The sequence below is a fragment of the Neovison vison genome, chromosome 11 (genome assembly GCF_020171115.1).
Source record: "Neovison vison isolate M4711 chromosome 11, ASM_NN_V1, whole genome shotgun sequence".
Taxonomy (NCBI): domain Eukaryota; kingdom Metazoa; phylum Chordata; class Mammalia; order Carnivora; family Mustelidae; genus Neogale; species Neogale vison.
This window is the reverse complement of record NC_058101.1, coordinates 83,177,199-83,203,083: the sequence shown is the minus strand read 5'-3', so window position 1 is coordinate 83,203,083 and position 25,885 is coordinate 83,177,199. Positions and strand designations below refer to the sequence as shown.

Genomic DNA, 25,885 nt, shown 5'->3' with positions numbered 1-25,885 from the left:
TCGGCGCGGAGGAGCCACGTGTCGGGAGTCACGTGGCTGGTGCCAGAGGCGGGAGGCGGTTGGAGGCGCCTGCGCAGCTTCGAGAACCCGGGCCCTGCACGCTGATATCCCGGCATCCTGAGCGCTGCTTTCCCGCCAGGAGGACGCCGAGGCGGTTTTCTGCTTCCTTTTCGTCGTCCTTCTCAGGCTTGTTTTGCCACAGCTGCTGCCTGTTTTTAACCTCCACCACCCCACCATGCAGCGTGAACCTCCGAAGAAGAAGCAAGAGAAGAAGTCGGAAAAGCGGCTCTTTGACCCCGCATCCTTCGGGAAAGACCTGCTGGCAGGCGGGGTCGCAGCGGCTGTGTCCAAGACCGCGGTGGCCCCCATCGAGCGGGTGAAGCTGCTGCTGCAGGTGCAGGCGTCTTCCAAGCAGATCAGTGCCGAGGCGCAGTACAAAGGCATGGTGGACTGCCTGGTGCGGATTCCCCGAGAGCAAGGTGCGTACCGGCAGCTATGGTGCCAGCCTTACCCGTTCTAGGTCGGCGTCCCAGAGGAGGGGGTGGAGCGAGAGGGGAAGGACTGCACCGCAGCCGCATCGGTCTGTGAGGAGTTTCTTTCTTCTCCGTTGAGAAGTCAGTGTCTTAACCGGTCTTAAGAGGCTACACTTCCCCGAGCCGAGAAGGCCTACCACGTGGTCAGTCCTGAGTAGGACCGGGCACCAGATTCTCTTGTTTCTCTTCAACATCAGGATTTACACCTTGGTGCAGTTGTGCCTGCCTCAGAGGGAAAGTGGTTGACCTCCCAGGATTGAGGGAGATGCCATTAGGTAATTTGCTTTATGTTAACAGGTGCTTTAGGGTGCTTAAGTTCTTGTTGAAATAGTACTTTTAAGAGAAGTACCCCAAATATGGAAGCATTGGAGCCTCCCAGTACTCTAGTTCCTACTCAGTGAAAGAGGTTCTGTTTATTCCTGAGAACTACTGAAGACCAGGGCGGAAACTAAAGAGGGGCATTCACCTCTGCGCAAATTTGTGGAGGACCCCCCAAAACTCAAAAAGACAAATGATACAAATCAAAATGCGAAAAATCCAAAGTGAGCAAAATATCAGAATTTTAAAGACAGTAGTATTTTGCATCAGCCCTGCATTAATTAAAATTTTCATATTTTTTCATTGTGGAGAGTTTTTCCAGTATTATTGAAATGATTTCAAGGAAAAAATAATGAAAGTGCTTTGTTAACCATTAAATACCCTCCTGTTACAAAATGGCTCCTAAGTTAGCTAAGTAGGTAAGAGGATACATTTACCAACAATATTCTATAATTGACCCATGTAGTTGTATTCAGTTGAAAACTCTATATAAACTTGAAAAAGGAAATAGGTCTATTTATTGTGTATTCTGAATGAGAAGTGAAGTGGTTTCAACTCCAGTGCCATCCTTTTCTTCCACTCCTAAATCAGTGGTTGCTCTTCCATGAGAAAAGCATTCTTTCCCTAGGGATGCACTTACAACTCCTCTTGAGCTGTTGAGTGTAGTATTTAGAGTGGAGTGTAATTTTTTTTTTTTTTTTAAGATTTATTTGAGAGCAAGAGCAAGAGCACAAGCAGGGGGAATAACAGGCGGAGGGAGAAGCAGGCTTCCTACTGAGCAAGGAGCTGGATGTAGGACCCTATTCCAGGACCCTGGATTCATGACTTGAGCCAGAGGCAGACACTTAATGGACTGAGCCACCCAGGTGCCCCTCAGTGTAACTTTAAAGGCATCATCTAAGCCGTAAATTTAGAATGCCCATCCGGGGAGCTGAGCTCAGATCTTTCATTGTGCTTCACATTTCTCCACTCCCGTTTGTTTTATCAGAGTAAGCTTCCCATTTCCCTCAGGGTTTTTAAAGGAAAAGTGGGAACCTCTCTCTTCTTGGCTGACATTCTAAGACCTCTTCAGAGAAGTAAGGGACTCTATTATTAGCTAATCTGGTTTAAATATTTAGTAAGGTAAAGTTAAATATCCTGCTCAGATTGTGCTGATCAGCACTAATTTATTTTATATTTTGAGTGTTTTAAATGATATTTAAACCTATACATATTCAATATTGCTCTTGTAAATTGAGATCATTTTGAATAGTATTCCAGTCCCTGCTTTCTTTACCTTCTAATGAGATGATTATAGCCAGAACTTTAAGATGTTTTCTTTTCTTCTAGACCAGGTTTTGTGCTAAGAGATTAGAATTCACAACAGGGATAATATTGCCATCTAGGGGTATATTTTACAATCTTGTAGGGAATTTTTTGTTTAGCACAAAGATAGAAGGTTGTAATCCCTAATTCCAATGATGTAAAAGGCAATGTAAAAATTTACAATGATGTAAAAAGCAGGGATGATAAACATCCTGCTGCTGTACATTGCCATTTTACACAACAAACATTTATTCTACAACCTGAATGACTCAGTTCTCCACTGGACATTCTTGTAGCAGTAAAACCTGTTTATGATTTTCTAAGCCTAGAACCTAACTCTGATTTGCTTATAAACACAAACTATCTGGAACATTGTTTCCATGTTCACTGATTCCAGAAATGCAGTTGCCATGTGAGTAGAGGGAATATTGTACTTTGTTTTATTAAGAAGTGTACTAAGGGGCACCCGGGTGGCTCAGTTGGTGAAGTGTCCGACTCTTCATTTTGACTCAGGTCATGATTTCAGGCTCTGTGTGGGGCGCTGTACCAGGTGGGCATGGAGCCTGCTTAAGATTCTCTCTCTCCCACTTCCTCTGCCCTCCTCCCCCCGCCCAGTAAAAAAATTATACTGAGAATTGTTCACTATTGGGAAAACTCACCAATTCTTCTTTCACATTTGGTCACCACTTTACTCTTGAATTCATGATAGTTGCACATTTATATACACAAATATATTTATTAAGCCCTCTAAAAGAAATGTAAATGTATCTTAAGTATAACATTCATTATTAAGTAGAAGTTGAGTCTGGTAAGTTTGAGAATCACTGTGGTAAATCACTGGAACTTTACTAGGCAATCAAGTTCTGAAATTGTTATTTTCTGGAATTTAATTTCTGTCGCTTTTTTGAAAATCAAGACACATCCTCATCTCAAATGTTCTGAAGTTTCTTTTGTGTTTCATGTTTGCTCTAATTTTACTGATAAATTTTCTTCAGACAACATGAAATGAACCTGAGGGAATGAACTCATTAGGCACAAATAGTTGCTCTCAAACTGTCTTCTTATCTTATCTCTGATTTGTTTGTACCCCAAAGACAGATCTCATCATTTTAAAGCTTTGAACTTTGCATTAAACATCTCTTTGGGTACTTTTCATACTTCTTATAAGATTTCTTTGGCTTATAAAAGCTTCTGGATTTAACTTGGCTGATGGTATTCTTAAAGATTTATTCTATTCTTTAGTTCATTGTAGGACCTTCCAACTTTGTGTGCATTTAATTTCTGTTTAAACCATTATTATAGAAATAAAGCATGTTTATTATAGAAAGTTAGAAATATAAAGAAGTACAGAGTAAAACAAATGGCTACTAAAATCACCACAGTTAACATTTTGGTGTCTATGCAATAATTTTTCACTGGGCACAATATGCATATATGAAAGCATATTCTAAATTAAAACAATTGTTTTACTTAATATATTGTAAACCTAATCTTTTAAAGATCTGATCTATGCAGTTCATTTTTAAGCACCTACCAGAACTCTTTTCTCTTTTAGGAGTTTCTGACCATCCATAAGGTTTTTATATCTTGAAAATAGTGTTTTGGGGTATGCAAAGAAAATATTAGGCATTCACTTTAAATAAAATGGGAAAATAAACTTTATGATACTTGGTATATGAGTTGGCACTGGCACCTTTGCTGGGCCAAATGTGAATTATATAGCACTGGAAACTAAGGCATTCTGGAAAAAAATATGAATTATACACCAGAGAGGGGATGACTCAATTATTATATAATAAACATAGTTTATGTTTGCTCAATTGGATTTATAGAGACAAGACTACTTGAATATTTGAAATTATCAAGAAGACTATTTGAAATATAGCTTTATGTATACTGTTCTTAAGAATGAACATTATCCTAAGTGTGCCTTGAGATATATAACAAATGATGGTATGAAAACATCATGATTAGAAGATATCTAAAAAGATTGTTTAATTGTTCTAATGAATGCTAAGTTAGGCTCTGATATCTCCTAGCCAGAAGTTTTTCCCAACCATCATGTCTAAATAGCTTTTCCTCCTTCCTCCATCTCCATATAGTATTTTTGTTCTTACAGCCACTTGACATATTTATTTATTCGTTGTCTGTCTCCCTGATCCTTCTCCCTCAAAATATAAGCTCCATAAGACCACAAAATTTATTCCTAATGCTATCCCCACCAAGTCTGCTACATACTGGATACCAAATAAGAGGTTTTTAAGTGAAAAATCTTTATTTCATCCTTTAATTTCTCTTTTGGATATATTTTACAAATGTGCACACAAGAGTAGTGTATAGTGGAAAATGTATATAAGGATAAAATTAAAAGGTTTTTTTTTTAAGGATTTTATTATTTGATAGCAAGCATAAGCAGTGAGGTGGGGAGAGGGCAGAGAAAGAGGGAGAAGCAGTCCTACCTACTGAGCAGTAAGCCCATCACGAGACTTGAATCCCAGGACCTGAGCAGAAGGCAGAGGCTTAACCAACTGAGCCACCCAAGTCCCCCAAAAGAGTAGTTCGTAACCTAACACTGTAGCTTCAGGGAATCCATAAATTCTTTGAAATATATGCAAAAGTATTTTATGTATGTGAGATTATATTTTTTCAGATATAACCCATTAAGACAAATCAGTTTTCCTGTTATACTTCTAGGGATTTATTTGTTTCTAGATTTTCATTGAGACATTGACATTTGTTTTGATGAATTTTTTAGGTTTTTTTTTCATGCAAATTTGCTAAAAAGAGTATGTTCTTCAGCCAACTCTAGCAAACCCCTTGACTCATAAATCCAGCATCCTGTCATAGTCTTGTGTTAGTTTTCAGATGACTTTGTCATCAAAATCTTCCCTTGTATTTAATTCATTAGCCAAAGTTACAAATCTTTTTAATGCTTTATATATGACACTTGTTTCTTTTACAGATTTAGTTTACAGACACTCGTTTCTTTTACAGATTTAGTTATTTGAGAGACAGAAAGAGAAAGCGAGCATGCTTGGTAGGGAGGAGCAGAGTGAGAAAGAAAATCTCAGACTCTCTGTGGAGCATGGAGCCTGATGTGGGGGCTGGATCTTACAACCCTAACCCCAAGATTATGACCTCAGCTAAAATCAAGAGTCAGATGCTTAACTGACAGAGCCACCCCTATACCCCATATGACACTATTTTTGTGAAATAAATACTAATTTAGACTGTAATCATAATTACAGAATTATTACTAATAACTCATAATCTAAAGCCCATAATATCTCAGTAACATTCAGCTGAGTGAGCCATTTCCAAAATAACTATAAATATTTAAAAGTCATGTATAAAATGGAAATTGTAATATCTTTTGATAACATGGCACTTTTTCTAAAGTGTTTATATTTTTTAAACAAATGATTTTTTCTTCAACTTAAATCCCATTTGACATATTGGCAATTTTCCAGGCAATATGTTCTTTTTCATACTTTTAAAATTGACATTGTTCTCTGCCAGTAATCTGTCGTTGTGTTACTATAATCTATGGTGTAGAAAATCATATCATTCTTCAGTATCATTTACACAGTCATATTTTATTCTCTGTATTTCTTTTTTGGAGGTCTAACCTGTAAGAAAATACAAATGTTTTCTTAAATGTTTTCATTAACAAGAAAGAACTTAAAAATCACTAAAAATACCTCCAAAAATTAGATTCACCAATCTCCCTCAATAATTCAATGTGGCCAAAACTAGCAAGATATATTCTTCTATAATTAGCTTACATTTCTCATGTTTTTATTTTGCTTTTATTAAAGAAAAAGAGTTGACCTTTCTTAGTATAGAAAACATTCACTTGATTAAAGTATATATGGAAAAGTATTGTAGATAAGGGACTAAATTATTGAGCCAGATTGCTTGGGTTTGAATTCCAGAGCTACAATTTTCTAAGTGACCTTAGGCAAGTAACTTACCTTCCGTCTGCCTTAGAAGTTCTGTTTTAAGGGGCGCCTGGGTGGCTCAGTGGGTTAAGCCGCTGCCTTCGGCTCAGGTCATGATCTCAGGGTCCTGGGATCGAGTCCCGCGTCGGGCTCTCTGCTCAGCAGGGAGCCTGCTTCGTCCTCTCTCTCTCTGCCTGCCTCTCTGCCTACTTGTGATCTCTCTCCGTCAAATAAATAAATAAAATCTTAAAAAAAAAAAAGTTCTGTTTTAACTCATTCTCCCATCTTTAAAATGGAGAGATGAATAATACCTTCCTCATAGGAGATTATGAAGATTAAATTAATAAGAAGTTCCTAGAATTTAGTATTGTCATTTTGTTAACATTGACTAAAAAGTTTTATAATAATCCATTTCCTTTTTTTTAAAAGACCTTTATTTACCACGCTTTAATAATCTTAAAACTTTTTAGGATTTATTTCTTCAGAAACCCAAACCTGGAATAGAGTTTTGTTACTAGACACAAGACCTGACTAAATCCTGGTTGGCTATTTATTAACCATGTCTGTAGACAGTCTTTAAAATTTTAAAATTTCAGTTTGTGCATGTATAATATGGGTAGTATAGGAGAACCTACTTCGTAAGCATAACGTAGTGATTAAATGAAATATACAACCTTTGGCCAGTGCCTGGCACATACTAAACACTCAGGAAATGGTAGCATCTAGCGTTACATGTTCCATGTCCTAGTAAAAACTGAATCAGTTGTGAGTACTGAGATTATTTCTTGGCTATTAAATATGCTCCTTAATTATCTTTGTGCAAGGGCACCTGGGTGGTTCAGTGGGTTAAAGCCTCTGCCTTTGGTTCAGGTCATGATCCCAGGGTCCTGGATCCAGCCCCTCATTGGACTCTCTGCTCAACAGGGAGCCTGCTTCCCCCTCTCTCTCTGTGTGCCTCTCTGCCTACTTGTGATCTCTGTCAAATAAACAAATAAAATCTTTTAAAAAATTATTTTTTGCAATTGCTTTACATGCAGTTTGGGATTCACAGAGATTCTGTGTTCTTCCCCCAAAAAATTGTTAAATAAAACTTTCAGTTTCTGAGCATCAGCCCAGTCAACTAAGATTATTTTCCTTTGAATTTTTATCATCAGAAGACTGATTCTGGGTATTCTCCAAGTTGGGACTAGAGTAGCCAGATCAAACCATTGAATAATTTGCAATATAGTAGAAACAACTATGGCTGCTGAGGAGATAGCCTATTGTATTCTAGGGCAGCTCAATTATAAAGATTATAAAGGTAGCTCTGAATTATAGGGGTAACACAATGACTGAATTTTAAGGATTGGTCAATCCATGGAGATTTGAAGTGGGAAGATTATTGACCTGAAAAGTTTTCTTCAGTCTCTCCATCAGGCCTCTGGAGAATGCCTTGAATTGTAAATTGATCTCTTTTCTGGCTAGGTTCCAGAAGGTAAAGGTAAGTATACTTTAGACTCCATTTTGTGGGGTGGGGGGACAGGGGTAGAGGGAGAGAGAGAGGCTTAAGCAGGCTCTACACCCAACACAGAGCCCCATGCGCAGCTCAATCTTAGATCATAACCTGAGCCAAAATCAAGAATCAGATGCTGAACCAACTGAGCCACCCAGGCACCCCCACTTTAGATTCTTAATGCTTTCTCATTCTCCTAAGTATATATACAAACCAATTTTGTTTTAACCATAGAAACTGCATATCCTGATTTGGAAATGAGAGTAAGGATTACTAGCTTTAGCAAGCTCTGTTTTTCTACCTAGTAAAATGCCTTATATTTAAATGATGATACATTCCATAGACTTAAAGGTATTTAAGGCTTTTTACTGTAAATTAACAAAATTGAAATGGGGTACATGGAGTTAACACTGCCTTTTTTCTTCAGTGGATTCACATGTAGACTTAATTTTTTCTCATGAGGAAGAGTGTAAGTTTTAGATAGTTCAAATAACTAATTTGTTAAAACTATGGGAATTTTTAAAATGATAATACAAGTTTGTATTTAATGTGTTTTTTTGATAGGTTTCTTCAGTTTTTGGCGTGGCAATTTGGCCAATGTTATCCGATATTTTCCAACACAAGCTCTTAATTTTGCGTTTAAGGACAAATACAAACAACTTTTCATGTCTGGAGTTAATAAAGAAAAGCAGGTAAGTACATTTTAATATCTATTGTTTTCTAAGGAATAGTTGAATTTGCCTTAGCCTATGATGTTTTATTTGGGAGAAGGTGCTGAGTGGTGGAAGAAATAATAATTAAAACATATACATGTTATAATCACTATTCTTCTATACTAGGAGAGCTCCAAAAAAGCAGTCAACAGATCTGTATTCCTATATATCTGAGGTAATTAATTTCCTAAAGAAGTACATTGTTTCATTTTTATGACTAAGGCTCTATTTAGGTGAGATTAAAGTGCATAGGAATATCAAATCAAACAACAGAAAAGCAACAAATTGAAGTTGGAGGATTCTTTTTTTTTTATTGAAAAGGTACTTTCTTTTCAAGGTAGTCACTCCCTTGATTACAGAATTTCAATTTCAAAATTTCCTGTTTGTATGAACTATGTATCATTTGTTTAGATTTCTATTTGTTTTGTTGCTTCCATATATACTATACCACCCACTTTACTCTTAAGGTCGTCCTTTTACCCTTATAAAGTCTCTCTTCCCCTTTTTCCTTTCTCTTTCCCCCAGCAAGCCAACCAAACAATTGAGCTTTCCTAGGAGGTTTTTTTTAATAAAAGCAGCTATTTGTGGAACATTCCTTTGTTGCTGCCTTTTTAAATTTCTTTTCATATCCCTTATTCCCATTTTTTCACAATTTACATTTCTTTTTTTAAGATAGATCTGTTTATTCATTTATTTATTTATTTTGAGAGAGAGAAGACAACACAAGCAGGAGGAGCAGCAGGCAGAATGAGAGGGAGAAGCAGGCTTCCTGCTGAGCAAGGAGCCTGAGGTGGGGTTGGATCCCACGATCCTAGGATCATGATGACCTGAACTGAAGGCAGACTCTTAACCAACTGAGCCACCCAGGTGTCCCTCACCATTTATATTTCATTAACAAATGTTTAATTAATAATTTGCACTGTCTATTTTGGAGTGGAATTCTCTGTGTCAAATAAATAAATAAAATCTTTAAAAAAAAAAAAGTGATTGATCTACCACAATGAGATATCATTGCCCACACATCAGAATGGCTAAAATAGTGACAATACCAAATGTTGGTGAGGATGTAGAGAAGCTAGATTATTCTCTCTCTTTCTTTCTTTTTTTTTTTTTGTGATTTTATTTATTTATTTATTAGTGTTTCAAGATTCACTGTTTATATATTACTGGTGACAATGTAAAATGATAATTGCCACTCTAGAAAAGAGGATGAGAGTTTCTTATAAACTAAATGTGTGCTTACTCTACAGCCCAGCAGTTATACTTTTGGGCATTATCCCAGAGAATGAGAACTTACATTCACAGAAAAACCAGTGTGCAAAGTGTTTGTAGAAGCTTATTTTATAATAGCTTATTATAATAGAAGCTTATTTTATAACCCAGATATCTTCCAACAGGTGAATGGTTAAATTATGGTGCATCTTACCATGGAATACTTTTTAGCAATAAAGAGGAACAAACTTTTGATAAGACAAATATTGTATGATCCCACTTAGGTATCTAGAACAGGCAAATTCACAGATACAAAAAGTAGAGTAAGAGGCTAAGAGGAAGAAAGACTGGGAGTTTTATTTAATGGGTACAGGGTTTCTATTTGGGATGATGAGGTTTGGAAGTAGAGAGTAGTGATGTGTTGGTTCTTTTTAAATTATTTTATTTCATTATTTGAGAGAGAGCACAAACGGGGGAGGAGCAGAGGGACAAGAAGACTTCCCATGAGTGGGCATCCCAACTCAGGGCTCCATCCCAGAGATCCAATATCATAACCTGAGCCAATGTCGGGCGCTTAACCAACTGAACCACCCAGGCACCCCAAGAAGAGTAATACTTTCATGTTATTGTGAATGTACTTATTATCACTGAATTATACACTTAAAAATAGCTAAAGTCAGGGGCACTTGGGTGGCTCAGTGGGTTAAATGCCTGACTCCTGGTTTTGGCTCAGGTCATGATTTCAGGGTCCTAAGGTAGAGCCCCAGGTTGGGCTCCATGTTCAGCGGGGAGTCTGCTTGAGATTTTCTCTCTTCCTCTCCCCTTGCTTCTTCCCCTGCATGGTTTTTCTCTCAAATAAATAAATAATTTTTTTAAAGATTAAAATGCTAAGTTTTATGTTATGTATATTTTATAATTTTTTAAAGAACAAACTTGATAATGTGTAGCAACTTTGGAAGCTAAGTGAAAAAAAACTCAATCTCAAAATTTGCTTTCTTATTTCATTTATATAACATTCTTGAAATGTTAAATCATTGAGCTAAAAATAATGTAGTGGTTGCCAGAAGAGAGGGAGGTGGTTATGGCTGTAAAAGGGTAGCATCGAGGGGCACCTGGGTGGCTCAGTGGATTAAAGCCTCTGCCTTCAGCTCAGGTCATGGTCCCAGGGTCCTGGGATCGGGCCCCACATCGGGCTATCTGCTCAGCGGCGAGCCTGTTTCCCCTGCTTCCCCCTCACTCTGCCTGCCTCTCTGCCTACTTGTGATCTCTCTGTCAAATAAATAATAAAATCTTTAAAAAAAAAAAAAGGGGGTAGCATCAAGAGATCTTTATCACGGAACTATTGACTGTGGCAGTGGTCACATGAATCTGCATATGTGATAAAATTGCATATATTTAAACACACACAGAACAAATAGATGTAAAATTGGTGAAGTCTGAATAAGTTTTTATCAGTGTTGATTTCTTCTACTATAGTTATGCTAGATATTAGGGGAAGTTAGTTGAAGGGTTTATAGACTCTCTCTGTATCACTTCTTAGGACACATGTGAATCTGCAATTATTTAAAAATAAGCTTTTAAAAAATAACCATGGTGGGGGGGGTGTCTGGTGGTTCTGTGAGTTAAGCATCAGACTCTTAATCTGATCAAGTCCTGATCTCAAAGTTGTAAATTCAAGTTCCATGTTGGGTTCCACGTCCAGCTCCATTATTACTTTCAATAATAACAACAACAACCACCATGAAGGGAGCTATATGCCTACTATATACTGTTTCACTGAATTTTCACCTCACTCTTTGAGGTAGTTATTTTTATCTTAGATGTAAAGCTAAGGAAAGCAAGACTCAAAGGTGAGAGCACTTGTCCAAACCATTTGTTCAGGTCTTTCTAACTCCCAAACTTAGATCCTTCAACTGGACTCTTTCTCTGTCAACTGAGGTGACTACGCTGAGTGAAACTTAGCTGAGCCTGGGCACAAAATGTTTCTCTGCCCACTTTTAGTAGCTTCCAATATAACCCTTGACAGGGAAGACTAGAACTTCTTTGTAAGAAACAATTTTGCTTTGTAAGAAACAATTTCGCTTCTAGAGCATTTGTTCTTCAGTGCATCATTGAGTCCATTAACATGATTATCTATTTATCTACAAAATAAACAAGATTATTTTCCTCCAAAACCCTCAGATTCTTTCAACCTCCTCTCTCCCCCCCGACTCTTCTCTTTGCCCTCTCCTTTTATGATATAGTAATATCTGAAATTACTGACTTACAATAATTGAAACTCTCATTTATACTGATATACCACCTCCTTTGGGTCTGTTTTATTTTCAAGCGTAATTTTGAAAGGATAGTTTTTTTTGTTATATGAACACTTGCAAGATTATGATTCAACATAGATACTTCCTGTCTCCTTCTCCTTGCTCCCTTCAGTCTTTCCGAATCCTTCCCTTTTCCTTTGGTCAGAAAGTTGGCCATATTACTTACACATGTTCTGCCTGCCTGTGTCATTTTTTCCAAAGCCCCACTTCCACTGTCAGAAGTGTCATAGTTTGAGTAATAAATTATATGATAATCCATTCAGAAAGTCATTGATCTGCCTTCCCGGGATCCATGAATGTTTAAAGAGTACCTTAAATCATTAAGGTTTAACACATAAAAACACACATACGTGGTTTTTATTGGAAGAAGATCTATTGATTGCAACAGTCTCAAAGAAGACTGAGACCTAAAAATAGTTATTTAATACATTATCCATTTCTGTCCTTACTGCTAATTGGCATACAATTTTAGAGTTAAATTCCCAAGAAACAGGCTTTGGTCCAACTCATTTTTTCTACCAGGTTACAGATTATCTACTAGATTATGGATTAGCTATCCTGGGGTCAGATGTAATCTCCTGATCTAATTATCTCTGAGTGATTATGAAACATGTCTACCCAAAAAAACCTAGGAGTTTCACTGAAAAGGAGGCATGATAGTCTGAGGACAATACGTGAGATTATCAGTACCTCATTAAGTAGATATTTATTGAACGCATTACCGTTACTTTTGGGCAAGGCCCATAGCTTGTTTTCTAAAATAAACAGATGAATTAAGAATCTTGGCTTCAAAAAAAAAAAAAAGAGTGAATAAAATTGGACTTTGTTTAAAAAAAAAAGAATCTTGGCTTCAAAAAAGTGCAAACAACCAAAATGTCCAAGAACTGATGAATGGGCAAATAACATGTGGTAACTTCATATTATTTGGCAATTAAAAAAGGGGGGGTGCCTGGGTGGCTCAGTCAGTTAAGCGGCTGCCCTTGGGCTCAGGTCATGATCCCAGCGTCCTGGGAATCGAGCCCTGCATTGGAGAGCCTGCTTCTCTCTCTCCCTCTACCTCTGCCTGCCGCTCTGCCTACTTGAGCTTTCTCTCTATCTGTCTGTCAAATAAAAAAATAAAATCTTTTTTTAAAAATGAAATGCTAATACCTGCTGCCACATGGATGAACCTTGAAAATATTATGTTAAAAGAAAGAAGTCAGTCACAAAAGACTACATACTGTGTTATTCCATATGTACGAAATGTCCATAATAGGCAAATCTATAGGGACAGTAAGTGGCTTAATGGTTACCTCAGACTCAGGGGCATGGGGAGGATGTGGAGTGACTTCTGGTCACTCTGTTGGGTATAGGGCTTTTTGCAGGGAGCTAATGAAAATGTTTTGAAACTGATAATGGTTGAACAATATGAAAATATTAACAGTCCATTGGATTATATGGCAAATTTACATTGGTAAATTGTATGGTGTATAAATACATCTCAGTAAAACAAATAATAATAATCCTGACTCTAAGAAATTTATGGTCTGCATGAGGTATGATAAGACATGTATATAAATACTTATAAATTGAAAGTAGGAAGTGATTGTAAATACTATTTAAATTGAGAATCTAGAACATGTTGACACATTTTACATATTGGTCAGAGGATTCACTTCTAATTCTCTTGAGAGCTGAAGTATTCACGGAAAGAGATGATTACATATAGATTTGGGTAGGTTTAGAGATCAGAGGTTTCATGGAAGAAGTTGAATTTGAATTAGAGTATAAATTAGTAGTTTTTTTGTTTAAAAAGTTAGGAAAGTCCTTCTAGACCAAGAGAAAATTGAGAGTTCCAAAGCTATCTGAGACTTAAAACTATTGTTAGAAATAAAGGCCAGAGAATAAAGCAAGAAACTGAACTTGATTAGAATATTATTCATTTTAAGGTATTTTAAATGGTTACAGTGGCCTTATACCCTAGATTTTCTATAACCACTCCAATTCAAATATTCTTCTCCAGTAAGCTCTAGATGTTGAAAAGCAGTTTATTGGACCAAGCAGGGCACATTTAAAATATTTATGAAAAAGAACCTCAACAATCCATGTGAACCAATAGATCAGTAAGGCCTAAGTTACACGCTGCTCAACTGTATTATAATTGATTTCTGCTAATTTTCATGTTAGCAGCTAAAAATAATATATTTTTTGAGCTGTTAAATTTTGAGCTGCTTAAATATCTACTAAAATTGCAAAGTAAAATTATAGCATTATGAAGTAGTATTAACCCCATACAAAAAAAAAAGGTTCAACTAAAGCCTCCATAGATCCCTGACATTTTAACCATAATACGAGTATTAACAAAAAGTTTATATAGTCTAAAGAGATGATTATCATATGTGGCCTTATTTGCTAGTTTGGGCTACTTTTGCTACAGACAATTAAAATATGTTGGAATTTCTTTATATCAGCACTTAAACTGTATCTCCCAGACTGCCTGGAAAGAAAGAAAGGCTTCATGGACATGAAGGGAAATATTTTGGATAATATGATATACATTATTACAGACGTTTACTTTAAAAGAATAGTTTATAAATCTGACTTTTTAACCTTCATAAAAATAAGAATTTTAAACAGATTCTACAGTTTAATAACCACTTTTTAATTAATGTGTTTCAGTTCTGGAGGTGGTTTTTGGCAAACCTGGCTTCTGGTGGAGCTGCTGGAGCTACATCCTTATGTGTAGTTTATCCGCTAGACTTTGCCCGAACCCGATTAGGTGCTGATATTGGAAAAGGTACAGGATTTTCAAAAATACTAACTCTCCCTTCTTTGTGTTTTGAGTGAAGGATTATTTATTGTAGAGTTTGCTATAATGACAGCATGAAATACGTTTTAAAAATCTTACCTTCAACTAAATGGTAAAGTCTGGAGACTAAAGATTACTACTTTTTTCTTTTCCCTCGAAAGAAGGAAGGGGAAGGCCAGCACTGTGATTCAAGAGAGTAAATGCAAAGACTTCTTTTAACTCACTTCCAGTTTTTTTCCCAGAGAGCCACCTCTTATATCCCTCCCTGAACTTATTCCTGTTTCAACTATGGCTCTTCTCTAGGTTACATATACAGCTCTTATCCTAGAGATTCCCTCTGCCTCTCACCTTAGTTATTTTATGTATCACATCTTTGTGTTGTTGTTATACTCTTGTTTTGGTAGATTATGCTCTTTAGTAGCTTTCTGAGATTTTTGAGAAGAATGTATAGGAGATACATTGAGATATTACATGTCTAAAAAATATCTGTTTTACCCTTTTACTTAATATTTGGCCATATGTAAAATTATACTTTAAAGTTACTTTGTTTCACAATTTTGAAAGCATTTCTTTGGATTCTTGTTTCTAAAATTGCTCTTAAGAAACTGATCTCCTATGGTGCCCGGGTGGCTGAGAGGGTGGGTTAAGCCTCTGTCTTTGGCTCAGATCATGGTCTCAGGGACCTGGTATCAAGCCGTGTTGGGCTCTCTGCTCAGTGGGGAATCTGTTTCCCCCTCCCTCTCTGCCTGCCTCGATGCCTACTTGTGATCTCTCTCTCTGTCAGATAAATAAAATCTTAAAAAAAAAAAAAAGAAACTGATCTTCTAATTCTTCTAATTGCTAATTCTTTTGTATGTGACTTTTTTCTTTTTAATTACCTTATGTCCCTGATGATCTTGACATTTCACAATAGTATATCTTGTGAGGCTTTTTCAGCAATTGTGGAAGTAGCTCAATTGGCCCCTTTCAGTCTGGAGCCTTGTGTTCAGTTCTGAGCATGGCAGAAGAGTAAGTCACTTGGCAGCTCAAGGATGAGGTTTTGAGCATCCAGATGCTACTTTGTTTTCACTGCAAGAGCAATACTTTTTTTTCTTTTTTTTTAAGATTTATTTATTTATTTATTTGACAGACAGAGATCACAAGTAGGCAGAGGGGCAGGCAGAGAGAGAGGGGAAAGCAGGTTCCTTGCTGAGCAGGAGCCCAATGTGGGGCTTGATCCCATGGACCCTGAAATCACGACCTGAGCCGAAAGCAGAGGCTTAACCCACTGAGCCACCCGGGGGCCTCGAAAGAGCAATACTTAGTTCTTGTAATTTTTAAGTCTTTCTCAGGGGGAAGCTTGCTTTTCTCTCTGCAAGAACATAGGTTTCAGCTTTTTCTGCTCTGAGTGAGTTACTACTCCTCCTTCTCCTTTCCATTTTGCTAAAATTTGTGGTTTTCATTCTCTGCCATGTACTGTTCTTGCCTGTATGGCTTTAAACCTGTTTTTTTCTTTTATTACCATTTTAGTGGAATTTCCTAAGAAAGTAGAGATTTATTATTCAACAAATACTTATTGAGTCCCTGCTGGGACCAAGGCCTGCCTCAGATATAAGATGAGAGACATACACATAGACACCCCATATAAAACATGGAGCTCGGGGCACCTGGATGGCCCAGTGGATTAAACCTCTGCCTTTGGCTCAGGTCATGATCTCAGGGTCCTGGGATCGAGCCCTGCATTGGGCTCCCTGCTCAGCGAGGAGCCTGCTTTCCCGCCCTCTCTCTGCCTTCCTCTCTGCCTACTTGTGATCTTTCTCTCTATCTCTCTCTGTCAAATCAATAAATCTTTAAAAATATTTTAAAAAAACATGGAGCTCATGGCTTGGGTACTTTATGATCTAGGGGAAGACACAAGTAATGAAAAAACGAATGAATGGCCAAAATAACTGTCATTTAGCAATAAATGACATACAAAAATATTTAGGAGCAGGGAGTGACATCAGTTTTAGATAAGTTGGTTAGAAAAAAATGCCTCAGAAGTTGTAGCAGTTTGAGCAAAGATGAAAATAATGAGTTCCATCTAACATGTTCAACTGGCAGTTCAAATTTTCTTGTTATTGTTAAGAAAGTGACAAAAATTCCTGTATCTTGTTTTTAGTTCTGTAGTTTTCTGTCAATTGGGAGAATTTAGTTTATTTTGAAGACTATATTTTATATACAATATTTTAAAAATATTATCAAGGAGTTCTAGGTGAAGGAAAGATAAAATTAAAACCAGCAAACACTATTAAAATATAATAACTCATCTAAAATGTTAATGATTCTTAAAGTTGGTAGTTTTTTTTTTAATTTTTAATATTTTATTAAATATAATGTATTATTAGCCCCAGGGGTACATGTCTGTGAATCGCCAGGTTTACACACTTCACAGCACTGACCATAGCAGATACCCTCCTCAATGTCCATAACTGGTAGTTTTTAACTTTGTCTTTTTACTGTGTCTGTCTTTCGCCTTTCAACTGAAGCAAGTCATAGAATTTTTCACTCCCAAGTATTTTCTGAATTCCAATCAGTAGCTTCTGGTAATTTTATTGAAATGTTTTAAGCCAGGCAAATTGCTTGAATTAGATTGTTTTTATAAGCGATTAATATTTTCAGTTAAAATCTTTTAAGATATTTTTGCAACCTGAATTCTCTTTAAAGAAATGGGAGGATTTTGACTTGTGTCCATTTTTATTAGAAAAATTTCTAAAGGCAGTTTAAGAAGATATTTTAAATCGGTAAGATTAATTTACTTTGATTAAAGTGTTTATCTGATATATAATGTATATAATGTTGCTAATACATTTCAAATGGCTTTATTTTAGGTCCTGAAGAGCGACAATTCAAGGGTTTAGGTGACTGTATTATAAAAATAGCAAAATCAGACGGAATTGTTGGTTTGTACCAAGGGTTTGGTGTTTCAGTTCAGGGTATCATTGTGTACCGAGCCTCCTATTTTGGAGCATATGACACAGTTAAGGTAATTTGGGAATTTAACTGGTATATACTAAATACATGGTTTGTTTCTTTTTATTGTCTTAACTAGTAGTTTGTTCAGCTATGAACTTTTGCTTTTAAATAAGAAACATAGAATATCTTTAATTGTGACTTTGCCATAACCTTATTGAATTATAATTCTGTTATGGATCTGACTTTAGATATAAAGCATAAACACAAACATTAAGTTTTTGTGCTGTTTGCCACTGACAGACTCACTATACATCATGTTGCAAATAGGAAGCGTGCTAATTAATTAGCCTTACATCATAATTAAATAAAATCTTTAGCATATAGAAAGGCATCTTCTAACAGTTTTTCTGATTTTACATTCACTTCATTATCACTTTCTTACATGAGGATAATCAGCTTACCATCTCATCATTTTAAAAAGTAGGCAAGGCATAACTAATTAGTTAAATGTAATAAATGCTTCTAGAGCTCAGTTATCAGTTGGGTTCTATTAGATTCTATATTGTATTCTCCAGGTTGTTCTGCAATTTGCCTTTTCATTTCAGATTTTAACATATTTCCATAAAGTAGGAAAGAGGAAAATTATCATAGTTACCATATTTTGAGTTACTACTTGGTTCTACGAACTTTGTTAAATTCTTCCTAGCAATATCCTAGGATAGATTTTAATATCTCCATTTTAAAGATAACCTAGGAATAGTTAAGTAATTTGTGCTAAGTGGCAAACAAAAATCCCATGCTCACAGTCTCTTACAAAAGGAAGCAGGGAAATTAATATTAGTATTATTTATTAGATAAGATTAAAACTTGAGGGAAATTTATATGTTTTACATATTGTCTTGGCCTTCCCTCATTAGTATTAATGTAATTACAGATTATTTTTATTGTGGTCTGGGCATGTTATTTTCAGTTTCTTGTGTATTTTTTAGACAGATTAATGGAAATTAACAAGTTCTTATGTATGTTTATTTAGTCATGGAAAATTTTATGTATGCCCTCCCTCTGTTTTTTTTTATTATCACCTGTTGTAGTTATGAAATTTAGAAGTGTTTCTTCACTAGCTTAGAGCTTTAAAGATGTTTATTAAATACCTGTTAATGATAATATCAGGCATTATTTAATTATTTTTCAACTCTGAAGAAGAGCTAAGAACTTGTTTGGTCACTGGCAGCTATTTCCCTTACTGTTTGCCATTAATAACAAATCTCTGGTAATAGCAAGTATGCTTTCTTTTTTCAGATGTGCTTTTAAAGTAAAGCCATGTGTGGCATATTTCTTTCTTATTGATCTCCTGATACTGTTTTAATCTTTCCATATTAAATCCAACTGTGTTTTATTGCATTTTAAGTATAATAGAACCCTCTTGCATTATATGAGTTATCCTTTGACTTAAGAATTTAAGATATTTTGGAAATTTAGATGGTTACTTTACATGTTGATTTCTTTTCTAGGGCTTATTACCAAAACCAAAGGAAACCCCATTTCTTGTCTCCTTTTTCATTGCTCAAGTTGTGACCACATGCTCTGGAATTCTTTCTTATCCCTTTGACACAGTTAGAAGACGCATGATGATGCAGGTATTTTATATTATTTGTGAGTTTAATTGAATTTTCCAATATCCTTGTTATTCAAGTATAATTTATTCAAATTTTAGAGAAATTCTGGCTGAAAGGCAGGTCATCTGTTTTATTTACTTAAATAAATGAGTGCTGTGCTCTGTCTTATATCCTTTCCTATCCCAAAACAGCCATCATCCAGCAAAACTTTCTTCTTCTTCTATTATCAGAATAGAAATGCCCTCCACTCCTGTAACATATTGTTTGAAAGGTGGAGGGGGGTGACAGGGATGGGAAGAGTATGTCTATCCTAAATGAATATTAGGGTAAGTAGATCAAACCCTGTCACAAGCCACTGCCATATGTTGTTATTAGTTGTAATATATTTTAACAAACGTAAATAATTTTTAATTCCAAGGATGAAAACTTGTTTAAAATTCTTTGTGTTCTGAATATAAATCTCTGGGGTGCCTGGGTGGTAGCTGGTTAAGTGTCTGACTCTTTGTTTCTGCTTAGTTATTGATCTCAGGGTTGTGAGCTTGAGCTCTGTGTTGAGCTTAAGACTCTCCCTCCCTCTTCCTCTGCCCCTCCTCCCTGCTCTTTCTCTCCCAAATAAATAAATAAAATATTTAAAAATAAATACATATAAATCTCCAAATCAAAATTTTGATACATTCAGTCTTCATTGATGCTATTTGTTACATTCATTTATTCAGCAAATATTTAAGTGCCTAATATATGCTAAGTTATGACAACCCAAATAAAAATAAGGTGGAACCTGCTTCCAAATCCATAGCATAGCACTGAATGCATATGGTTAATGGTTTAAATAGAAATGTGCAGGGGCACCTGGGTGGCTCAGTGGGTTAAGCCTCTGCCTTCGGCTCGGGTCATGATCCCAGGGTTCTGGGATCGAGCCCCATGACGGGCTTTCTGTTCAGTGGGGAGCCTGCTTCCCCCCTCTCTGCCTGCCTCTCTGCCTACTTGTGATTTCTCTCTCTATCAAATAAATAAATAAAATCTTAAAAAAAATACGCATAAGTCCCAGGAACACAACAGAAGGATACCTAAATGCTTAAAGTGATCAGATGTAGCCCCTTGGAGAGCTAAATCTCTATAAATAGATTTTTTCTTTAGACAGTGAGAGGATATTCTAAGCAGAGGGGAAAAAACATACGTAGATGTACAGTTTGAGTAGCAGATGATAGGGTTCGTGAGGGCAATTGAAAATAAAAATAATGAGGCCAGAAATCTAGAATAGTAATATAATGCTTATTGTGTTCCAGATATTGTCCTAAGCATTTTGCACTTTAACTCATTTAATTCTCAAAACAATGCTATGAGGTGTAGTTACTATCATTATCCTCATCCTCATTTTATGTCTGCAAATTGGTCCTGGAGAACCCTGTAGGCCACATGAAAAGGTAAAGCATACCTATTATATTATTCATTTATAGACTGTTTTTAAAGTTACTCCTTTTATATGTGTGTTTCCTCTTGATCTATATCTAGCTCTAGTTTAATACATTGAAAAACCTTTTTAAATAGAAAACTAATTTGCATACAGACTGGATTAGGTGAATGGTATTGTATTGATGTTATATTTTCTGATTTTGTTAACTATACTTTGGGTTTGCAAGAAAATAATCTTAATTTTAGAAAATGCACACAGAATTATTTAAAGGTAAGGAACATGATAGTCTGTAACTTACTATCAAAATAATTCAGAAAAAAATTGTGAGTGTATGGGGTTTTAGATATATGTATATATTAGATACATGTGTATATTACAACAGAGACTGGGTGGCTTCAGCAACAGAAATTTTTTTTCTCACAGTTCTGGAGGCTAGAAGTCTGAGTCAAGGTGTCCAGCAGGGTTGATTTCTTCTGATGGCTTCTCTCCTTGGCTTGTAAATATCTTTCTCCTTGTGTCTTCCCATGGTCCTTTTTTTTGTTTCTCTTCTTATAAAGATAGCCAAATTGGATTAGGGCCTACCCTAACAAGATTATTTAATCTTAATTACTTTTATAAAGACCCTGTCTGACGAGTAGAGAAGATACGCATACACAGTGGAATATTACACAGCCATCAAAAATGAAATCTTGCCATTTACAACAATGTGAATGGAACTAGAGGGTATTATGCTAAATGAAATAAGTCAGTCAGAGAAAGACAATTTATCATATGATCTGATATTTATAAAAACTGAAACAAGACAGAGGATCATAGGGGAAGAGAGGGAAAAAATGAAACAAGACAAAACCAGAGAGGGAGACAAACCATAGGAGATTCTTAATCCTAGGAAACAAACTAAGGGTTTCTGGAGGGGAGAAGGGGTGAGGGATGGGGTAACAGGGTGATGGACATTGGGCAGGGTATGTGTTGTAATGAGCACTGGGAATTATGTAAGGCTGATGAATCATAGACCTGTACCTCTGAAACAAATAATACACTGTAAATACTTACATATATACATACATACATATATATGTACATACATATATACCCTATCTCCAAATATAGTAACATTCTGAGGTGCTGCGGATTGGGACTTCAATATATGAATTCTTGGGGGGATATAATGCAGACCCATAATGGTACTTTAATTTTTCTATTTTCATTTCTTTGTTAAACGCAAGTACAGAAGTTAATCTATATGTACACTCTGAAGTTGTGTGTTGTTGTTGTTGTTGTTTACACACAGGTATATAATCTGTGAGTAATACTAGGTTTTTTTCCTCTTTTTTATCAATTCTTGTACCTTTTATTTCCTTTTCTTGCCCTTCTGCACTGGCTGAGACCTATGATTCAGTGTTATTGTATTAAAGAAGTAATAACTAACAACCTTTTTGCTAGTCTTAATAGGAATGCCTTCAAAGTTACATCATTTAATGTTAGCTGTCTGGTTTTTGTAGTTATCCTTTATCAGATTATGACTGTTCCTTTCTGTTTTGGGTTACAACAGCTTTTAATCATGAATGGTGATTCTATATATTTGTTGAGATAATTTTCTGTATCTTGAGATGATTTCATTTTTTTTCCATATGTTAATAAATTATATTTGTCTGTTTTCCAAAGCTAAACCAACCATATATGTCTAGTATAAACCCTTCTTAGTCATTATGTATTGTATTTTTAGCTGGGTTTGATTGGCTAGTTTTTGTTCAGGAATTTTGCATTGTTTCAGGGACTTTAGTTTATAATTTTTCCTTCCTGTATTGTCCTAGTCTCATTTTGATATCAAGGTTTTACAAGCCTTATATATAGTGGAGTATTCCACTTTTTCTCTTCTCTAGAATAACTTCTGTAAGATTGGAATTAAATTGAATATTTAGTGAGCTCACATATAAAGCTATCTGGACACATGGTTTTCTATATGAGGATTTTCAACAACTGATTAGATTAATTAAGTGAATTTCATATATTATTCTAATGTTTTATTTTTTATTCTGTTGGTAAATTATACTTTTTTAGGAACTTGCCCATTTCTTCTGAGTTTTCAAAATAGGCATCATGAAGTTGTTAATATCATCTTAACCTCTGGATCATCTACAGTGATGATACCTTTGATGTTTCTAATAATTTTGGAACATTTTCTTGTTTTCCCTCAGTATTTCTAGAAATTTGTCAGTAAGGTATTTCAAATAACTAACTTTGACTTTGCATGCTTTCTGTTGTATTTATTTCCTATTTCCTTAATTCCATAATTTCTGCTGGCTACTTTCTTTTTTTTTTCTTTTTTTTTTTTTAAAGATTTTATTTTATTTATTTGACAGACGAGATCACAAGTAGGTAGAGAAGCAGGCAAAGAGAGAGGGGGAAGCAGGCTCCCTGCTTGAGCAGGGAGCCCAAGGCGGGGCTCGATCCCAGAACCCTGGGATTATGACCTGAGCTGAAGGCAGAGGCTTTAACCCACTGAGCCACCCAGGCGCCCCTGCTGGCTACTTTCTTATTTCTACTTTCTTTTGGTTTAAAACTGTTCAGGTTGCTCATTAATTTTCAGCTTTTCCTTTCTAATATTTCAAAGTCATTAATTTTCTTATAATTTACCACTCACGCTGCATCTTGCAAATTTATTAAGGAGTTTTATGGTTATTATTAGGTTTTAAATATCTTCTAAGATGTGTTTTTCTTAGTATCTAAACAGTTGATAGTTAACTAGTTATTTTTTTTGCTGTCAGGTTCTCATTTAACTGCAATGTTGTGAGAGGGTAAATAATAGTATGTGATAACCATCTTTTGAAGTTTGTTAAGCCTAATATATGATCAGTTTTTAGGTGGGCCAGAGAAATATGAGTATTCTTCAACCACTGGGTACTATATTCTATATATGCCCATTAGTGCAGCATACTTATTCAACACAGTGTTAATTTTATGTGTACTTAGTGCTGAAAAAAATCTATCTTAAGATGAAAGATAGTAAAATAATGGCAAACTATTTGTCTTCTTTTGTATAGAGTGGTGAGGTGGAACGGCAATATAAAGGAACTTTAGACTGCTTTGTGAAAATATACCAACATGAGGGAATCAGTGCATTTTTTCGTGGTGCCTTCTCCAATATCCTTCGTGGTACAGGGGGTGCTTTGGTGTTGGTACTATATGATAAAATTAAAGAATTCCTTAATATTGATATTGGAGGTAGTTCATCAGGAGATTAAGAAACACATGTATTTAACTTGTTAAACATACAAATTATATAGCTGCCATTTGTGTATGATTTGATAGAGTGTTATTACTGTCAGTATTTTTTAGAATGCTAATTCTACAAAAAAGCATGTGCTTTTTCAAGGATTTTATATACTAAAAATCAGATAAATGTGGGTTTCCTTCCTACTTAGACTCAAACCTTAATGAGATATTTGACTTTAAGTAGTATGTGTTATTTCTATTAGTTTTAAATCCTTTTCTTTTGTAATGAAAAATTAAAATGTATAATACTAAAATCTAAGAAATGAAAGTATATTCTTTTTAAATGCTCTTCTCTTAATATAACTGCCTTATCTTTTAAAATCATATGATATGACAAATATTTCTTCAAAGCTTATCAGGAGATGTCATCATATTTATGGGCAGAAGTAAACTTTCTTCTACAACATCTCTATTAAGACAGCTCAGGTATTACTATGTATAGTTTATGTTACCATATACCTGTTATAAGATAGATTCTAGATCTGATCATAAAAAATTAATGACTTTATGACACTATAAACATGTTGGTGGAAAAGAAAAGATATAAAATGGTGTGTCTGCTTTTATCTTTAAAATAAAAAAATCTGACTAATGTGAATGTATCTTGGAACAAAAAATATACCTTTGAAAATTAGTTTGTGTGCTGTGTATTGATAATAAAGTTTAAAACTATTATAGATGAGCTTTTTTCCTTGATTCTAGCTTCATTAATAAGCAGATAGTAACAAAATTTTTGCCAGAATTCAGAATTGACTTAAAGACAAAAAACTGTGTTTCCAAGGCTTTATACAAGAGTCTGTCTTGTTTTTTCAGAAATGTTGTAGAAGATAGTACATTTGAAATCCCTAAGATTTTAACATTTTAGTGGGTAAAGGAATGTTAAACTAGAGGGGATAAACTATAGAGAGATTTTTGGAGGCTGTGAATGAACAGAAATGGAGCCAACTGAACTTCTGGTGCACAGTGGCAAAAGTATAAATATTCATCTGTTTTGGTGAGTTTAACATTGTGTTCTCACAGCAAGGTTTGCTAGGGGGAAAAAAAAGAAAACAAAAATAATATATATCCAATAATTACAATATGGTATGAAAATATCTGATTTCTATTGGTGGGAAAAATCACATACTATTAATTCTACTGTAATTTTTGGGGTGCCTGGGTGGCTCAGTCAGTTAAATGTACAACTCTTGATTTTGGCACAGGTCATGATCTCGGTTCTGGGATTGAGCCTAGTGTCAGTCTTCACACTGAGTCTGCTTGAGATAGTCTCTCTCCCTGTGCTCCTCCCCCCACTCACAATGTCTCTCAAGATAAATAAAATCTTTTTAAAAATATGACTGTGTTTGAGTTTATATTCAAAATTGAAAGAAATGTTAAATTTAGTTAAAGGTTAGTTCAAAACAATCCCCGTTTAATTCTACCTATGGATCCTTTGGGGATATGCCTCCCCCGCTCAAAGGTAAAGAACACTTGTCCTAGAACATTGTACTCATTTGTATAATCAAAGTTGGGTCTCTGACTAATCTGTGTTCCCACTGACGGGAAAAGGGAAAAATAAATCACAGGAAGTGGAAGAAATTTTAACCAGGCAAGGTGTGGAAGTTGCACATGTTGAATATACACATTGATGACTTCAGTCACATGGCCATACTTAGTTATAAAGAGGGTGGGAAATATAGTCTGCAGTTCGGCAACCATGTGTACAAGACAAAATATTAGATTTTGAGAGACTGCTAGTAGTTTTCCACAGTCTCTTAAGTAACATTTTTGTATCCATTCTCACTGTCCTCTAATCTATTCTTAACACTGCCACCAGAGTATTTTTTAAACTCTCAATCTGATCATGTCAGTCTCCATGTATTTCAGTGTTTCTGAGTAAGTTATAGCACTACTTCCTGGCTTGGGGGTCATCAGCATTAGGCAAGGTTGGGGGCCAGTTTTTGCAAGTAACTTAGGAGTCCATATGCCAATTAAGAATGAAAATAGAAGGGGCACCTGGGTGGTTCAGTGGGTTAAGCCGCTGCCTTC

The 25,885-nt window shown here is 35.5% G+C and overlaps 1 protein-coding gene across 1 annotated transcript; it reads left to right on the top strand.

The window, feature by feature from the left end:
• Positions 1 to 235: 235 nt before the first annotated feature.
• On the top strand, positions 236 to 23,826 carry SLC25A31 (solute carrier family 25 member 31). The gene is made up of 6 exons (XM_044225826.1): positions 236 to 479; positions 8,154 to 8,281; positions 14,488 to 14,605; positions 17,467 to 17,621; positions 19,063 to 19,188; positions 23,626 to 23,826. The coding sequence occupies exons 1-6, from the start codon at positions 236 to 238 to the stop codon at positions 23,824 to 23,826; spliced, it is 972 nt and encodes a 323-aa protein (XP_044081761.1).
• The last annotated feature ends 2,059 nt before the right edge of the window (positions 23,827 to 25,885 follow it).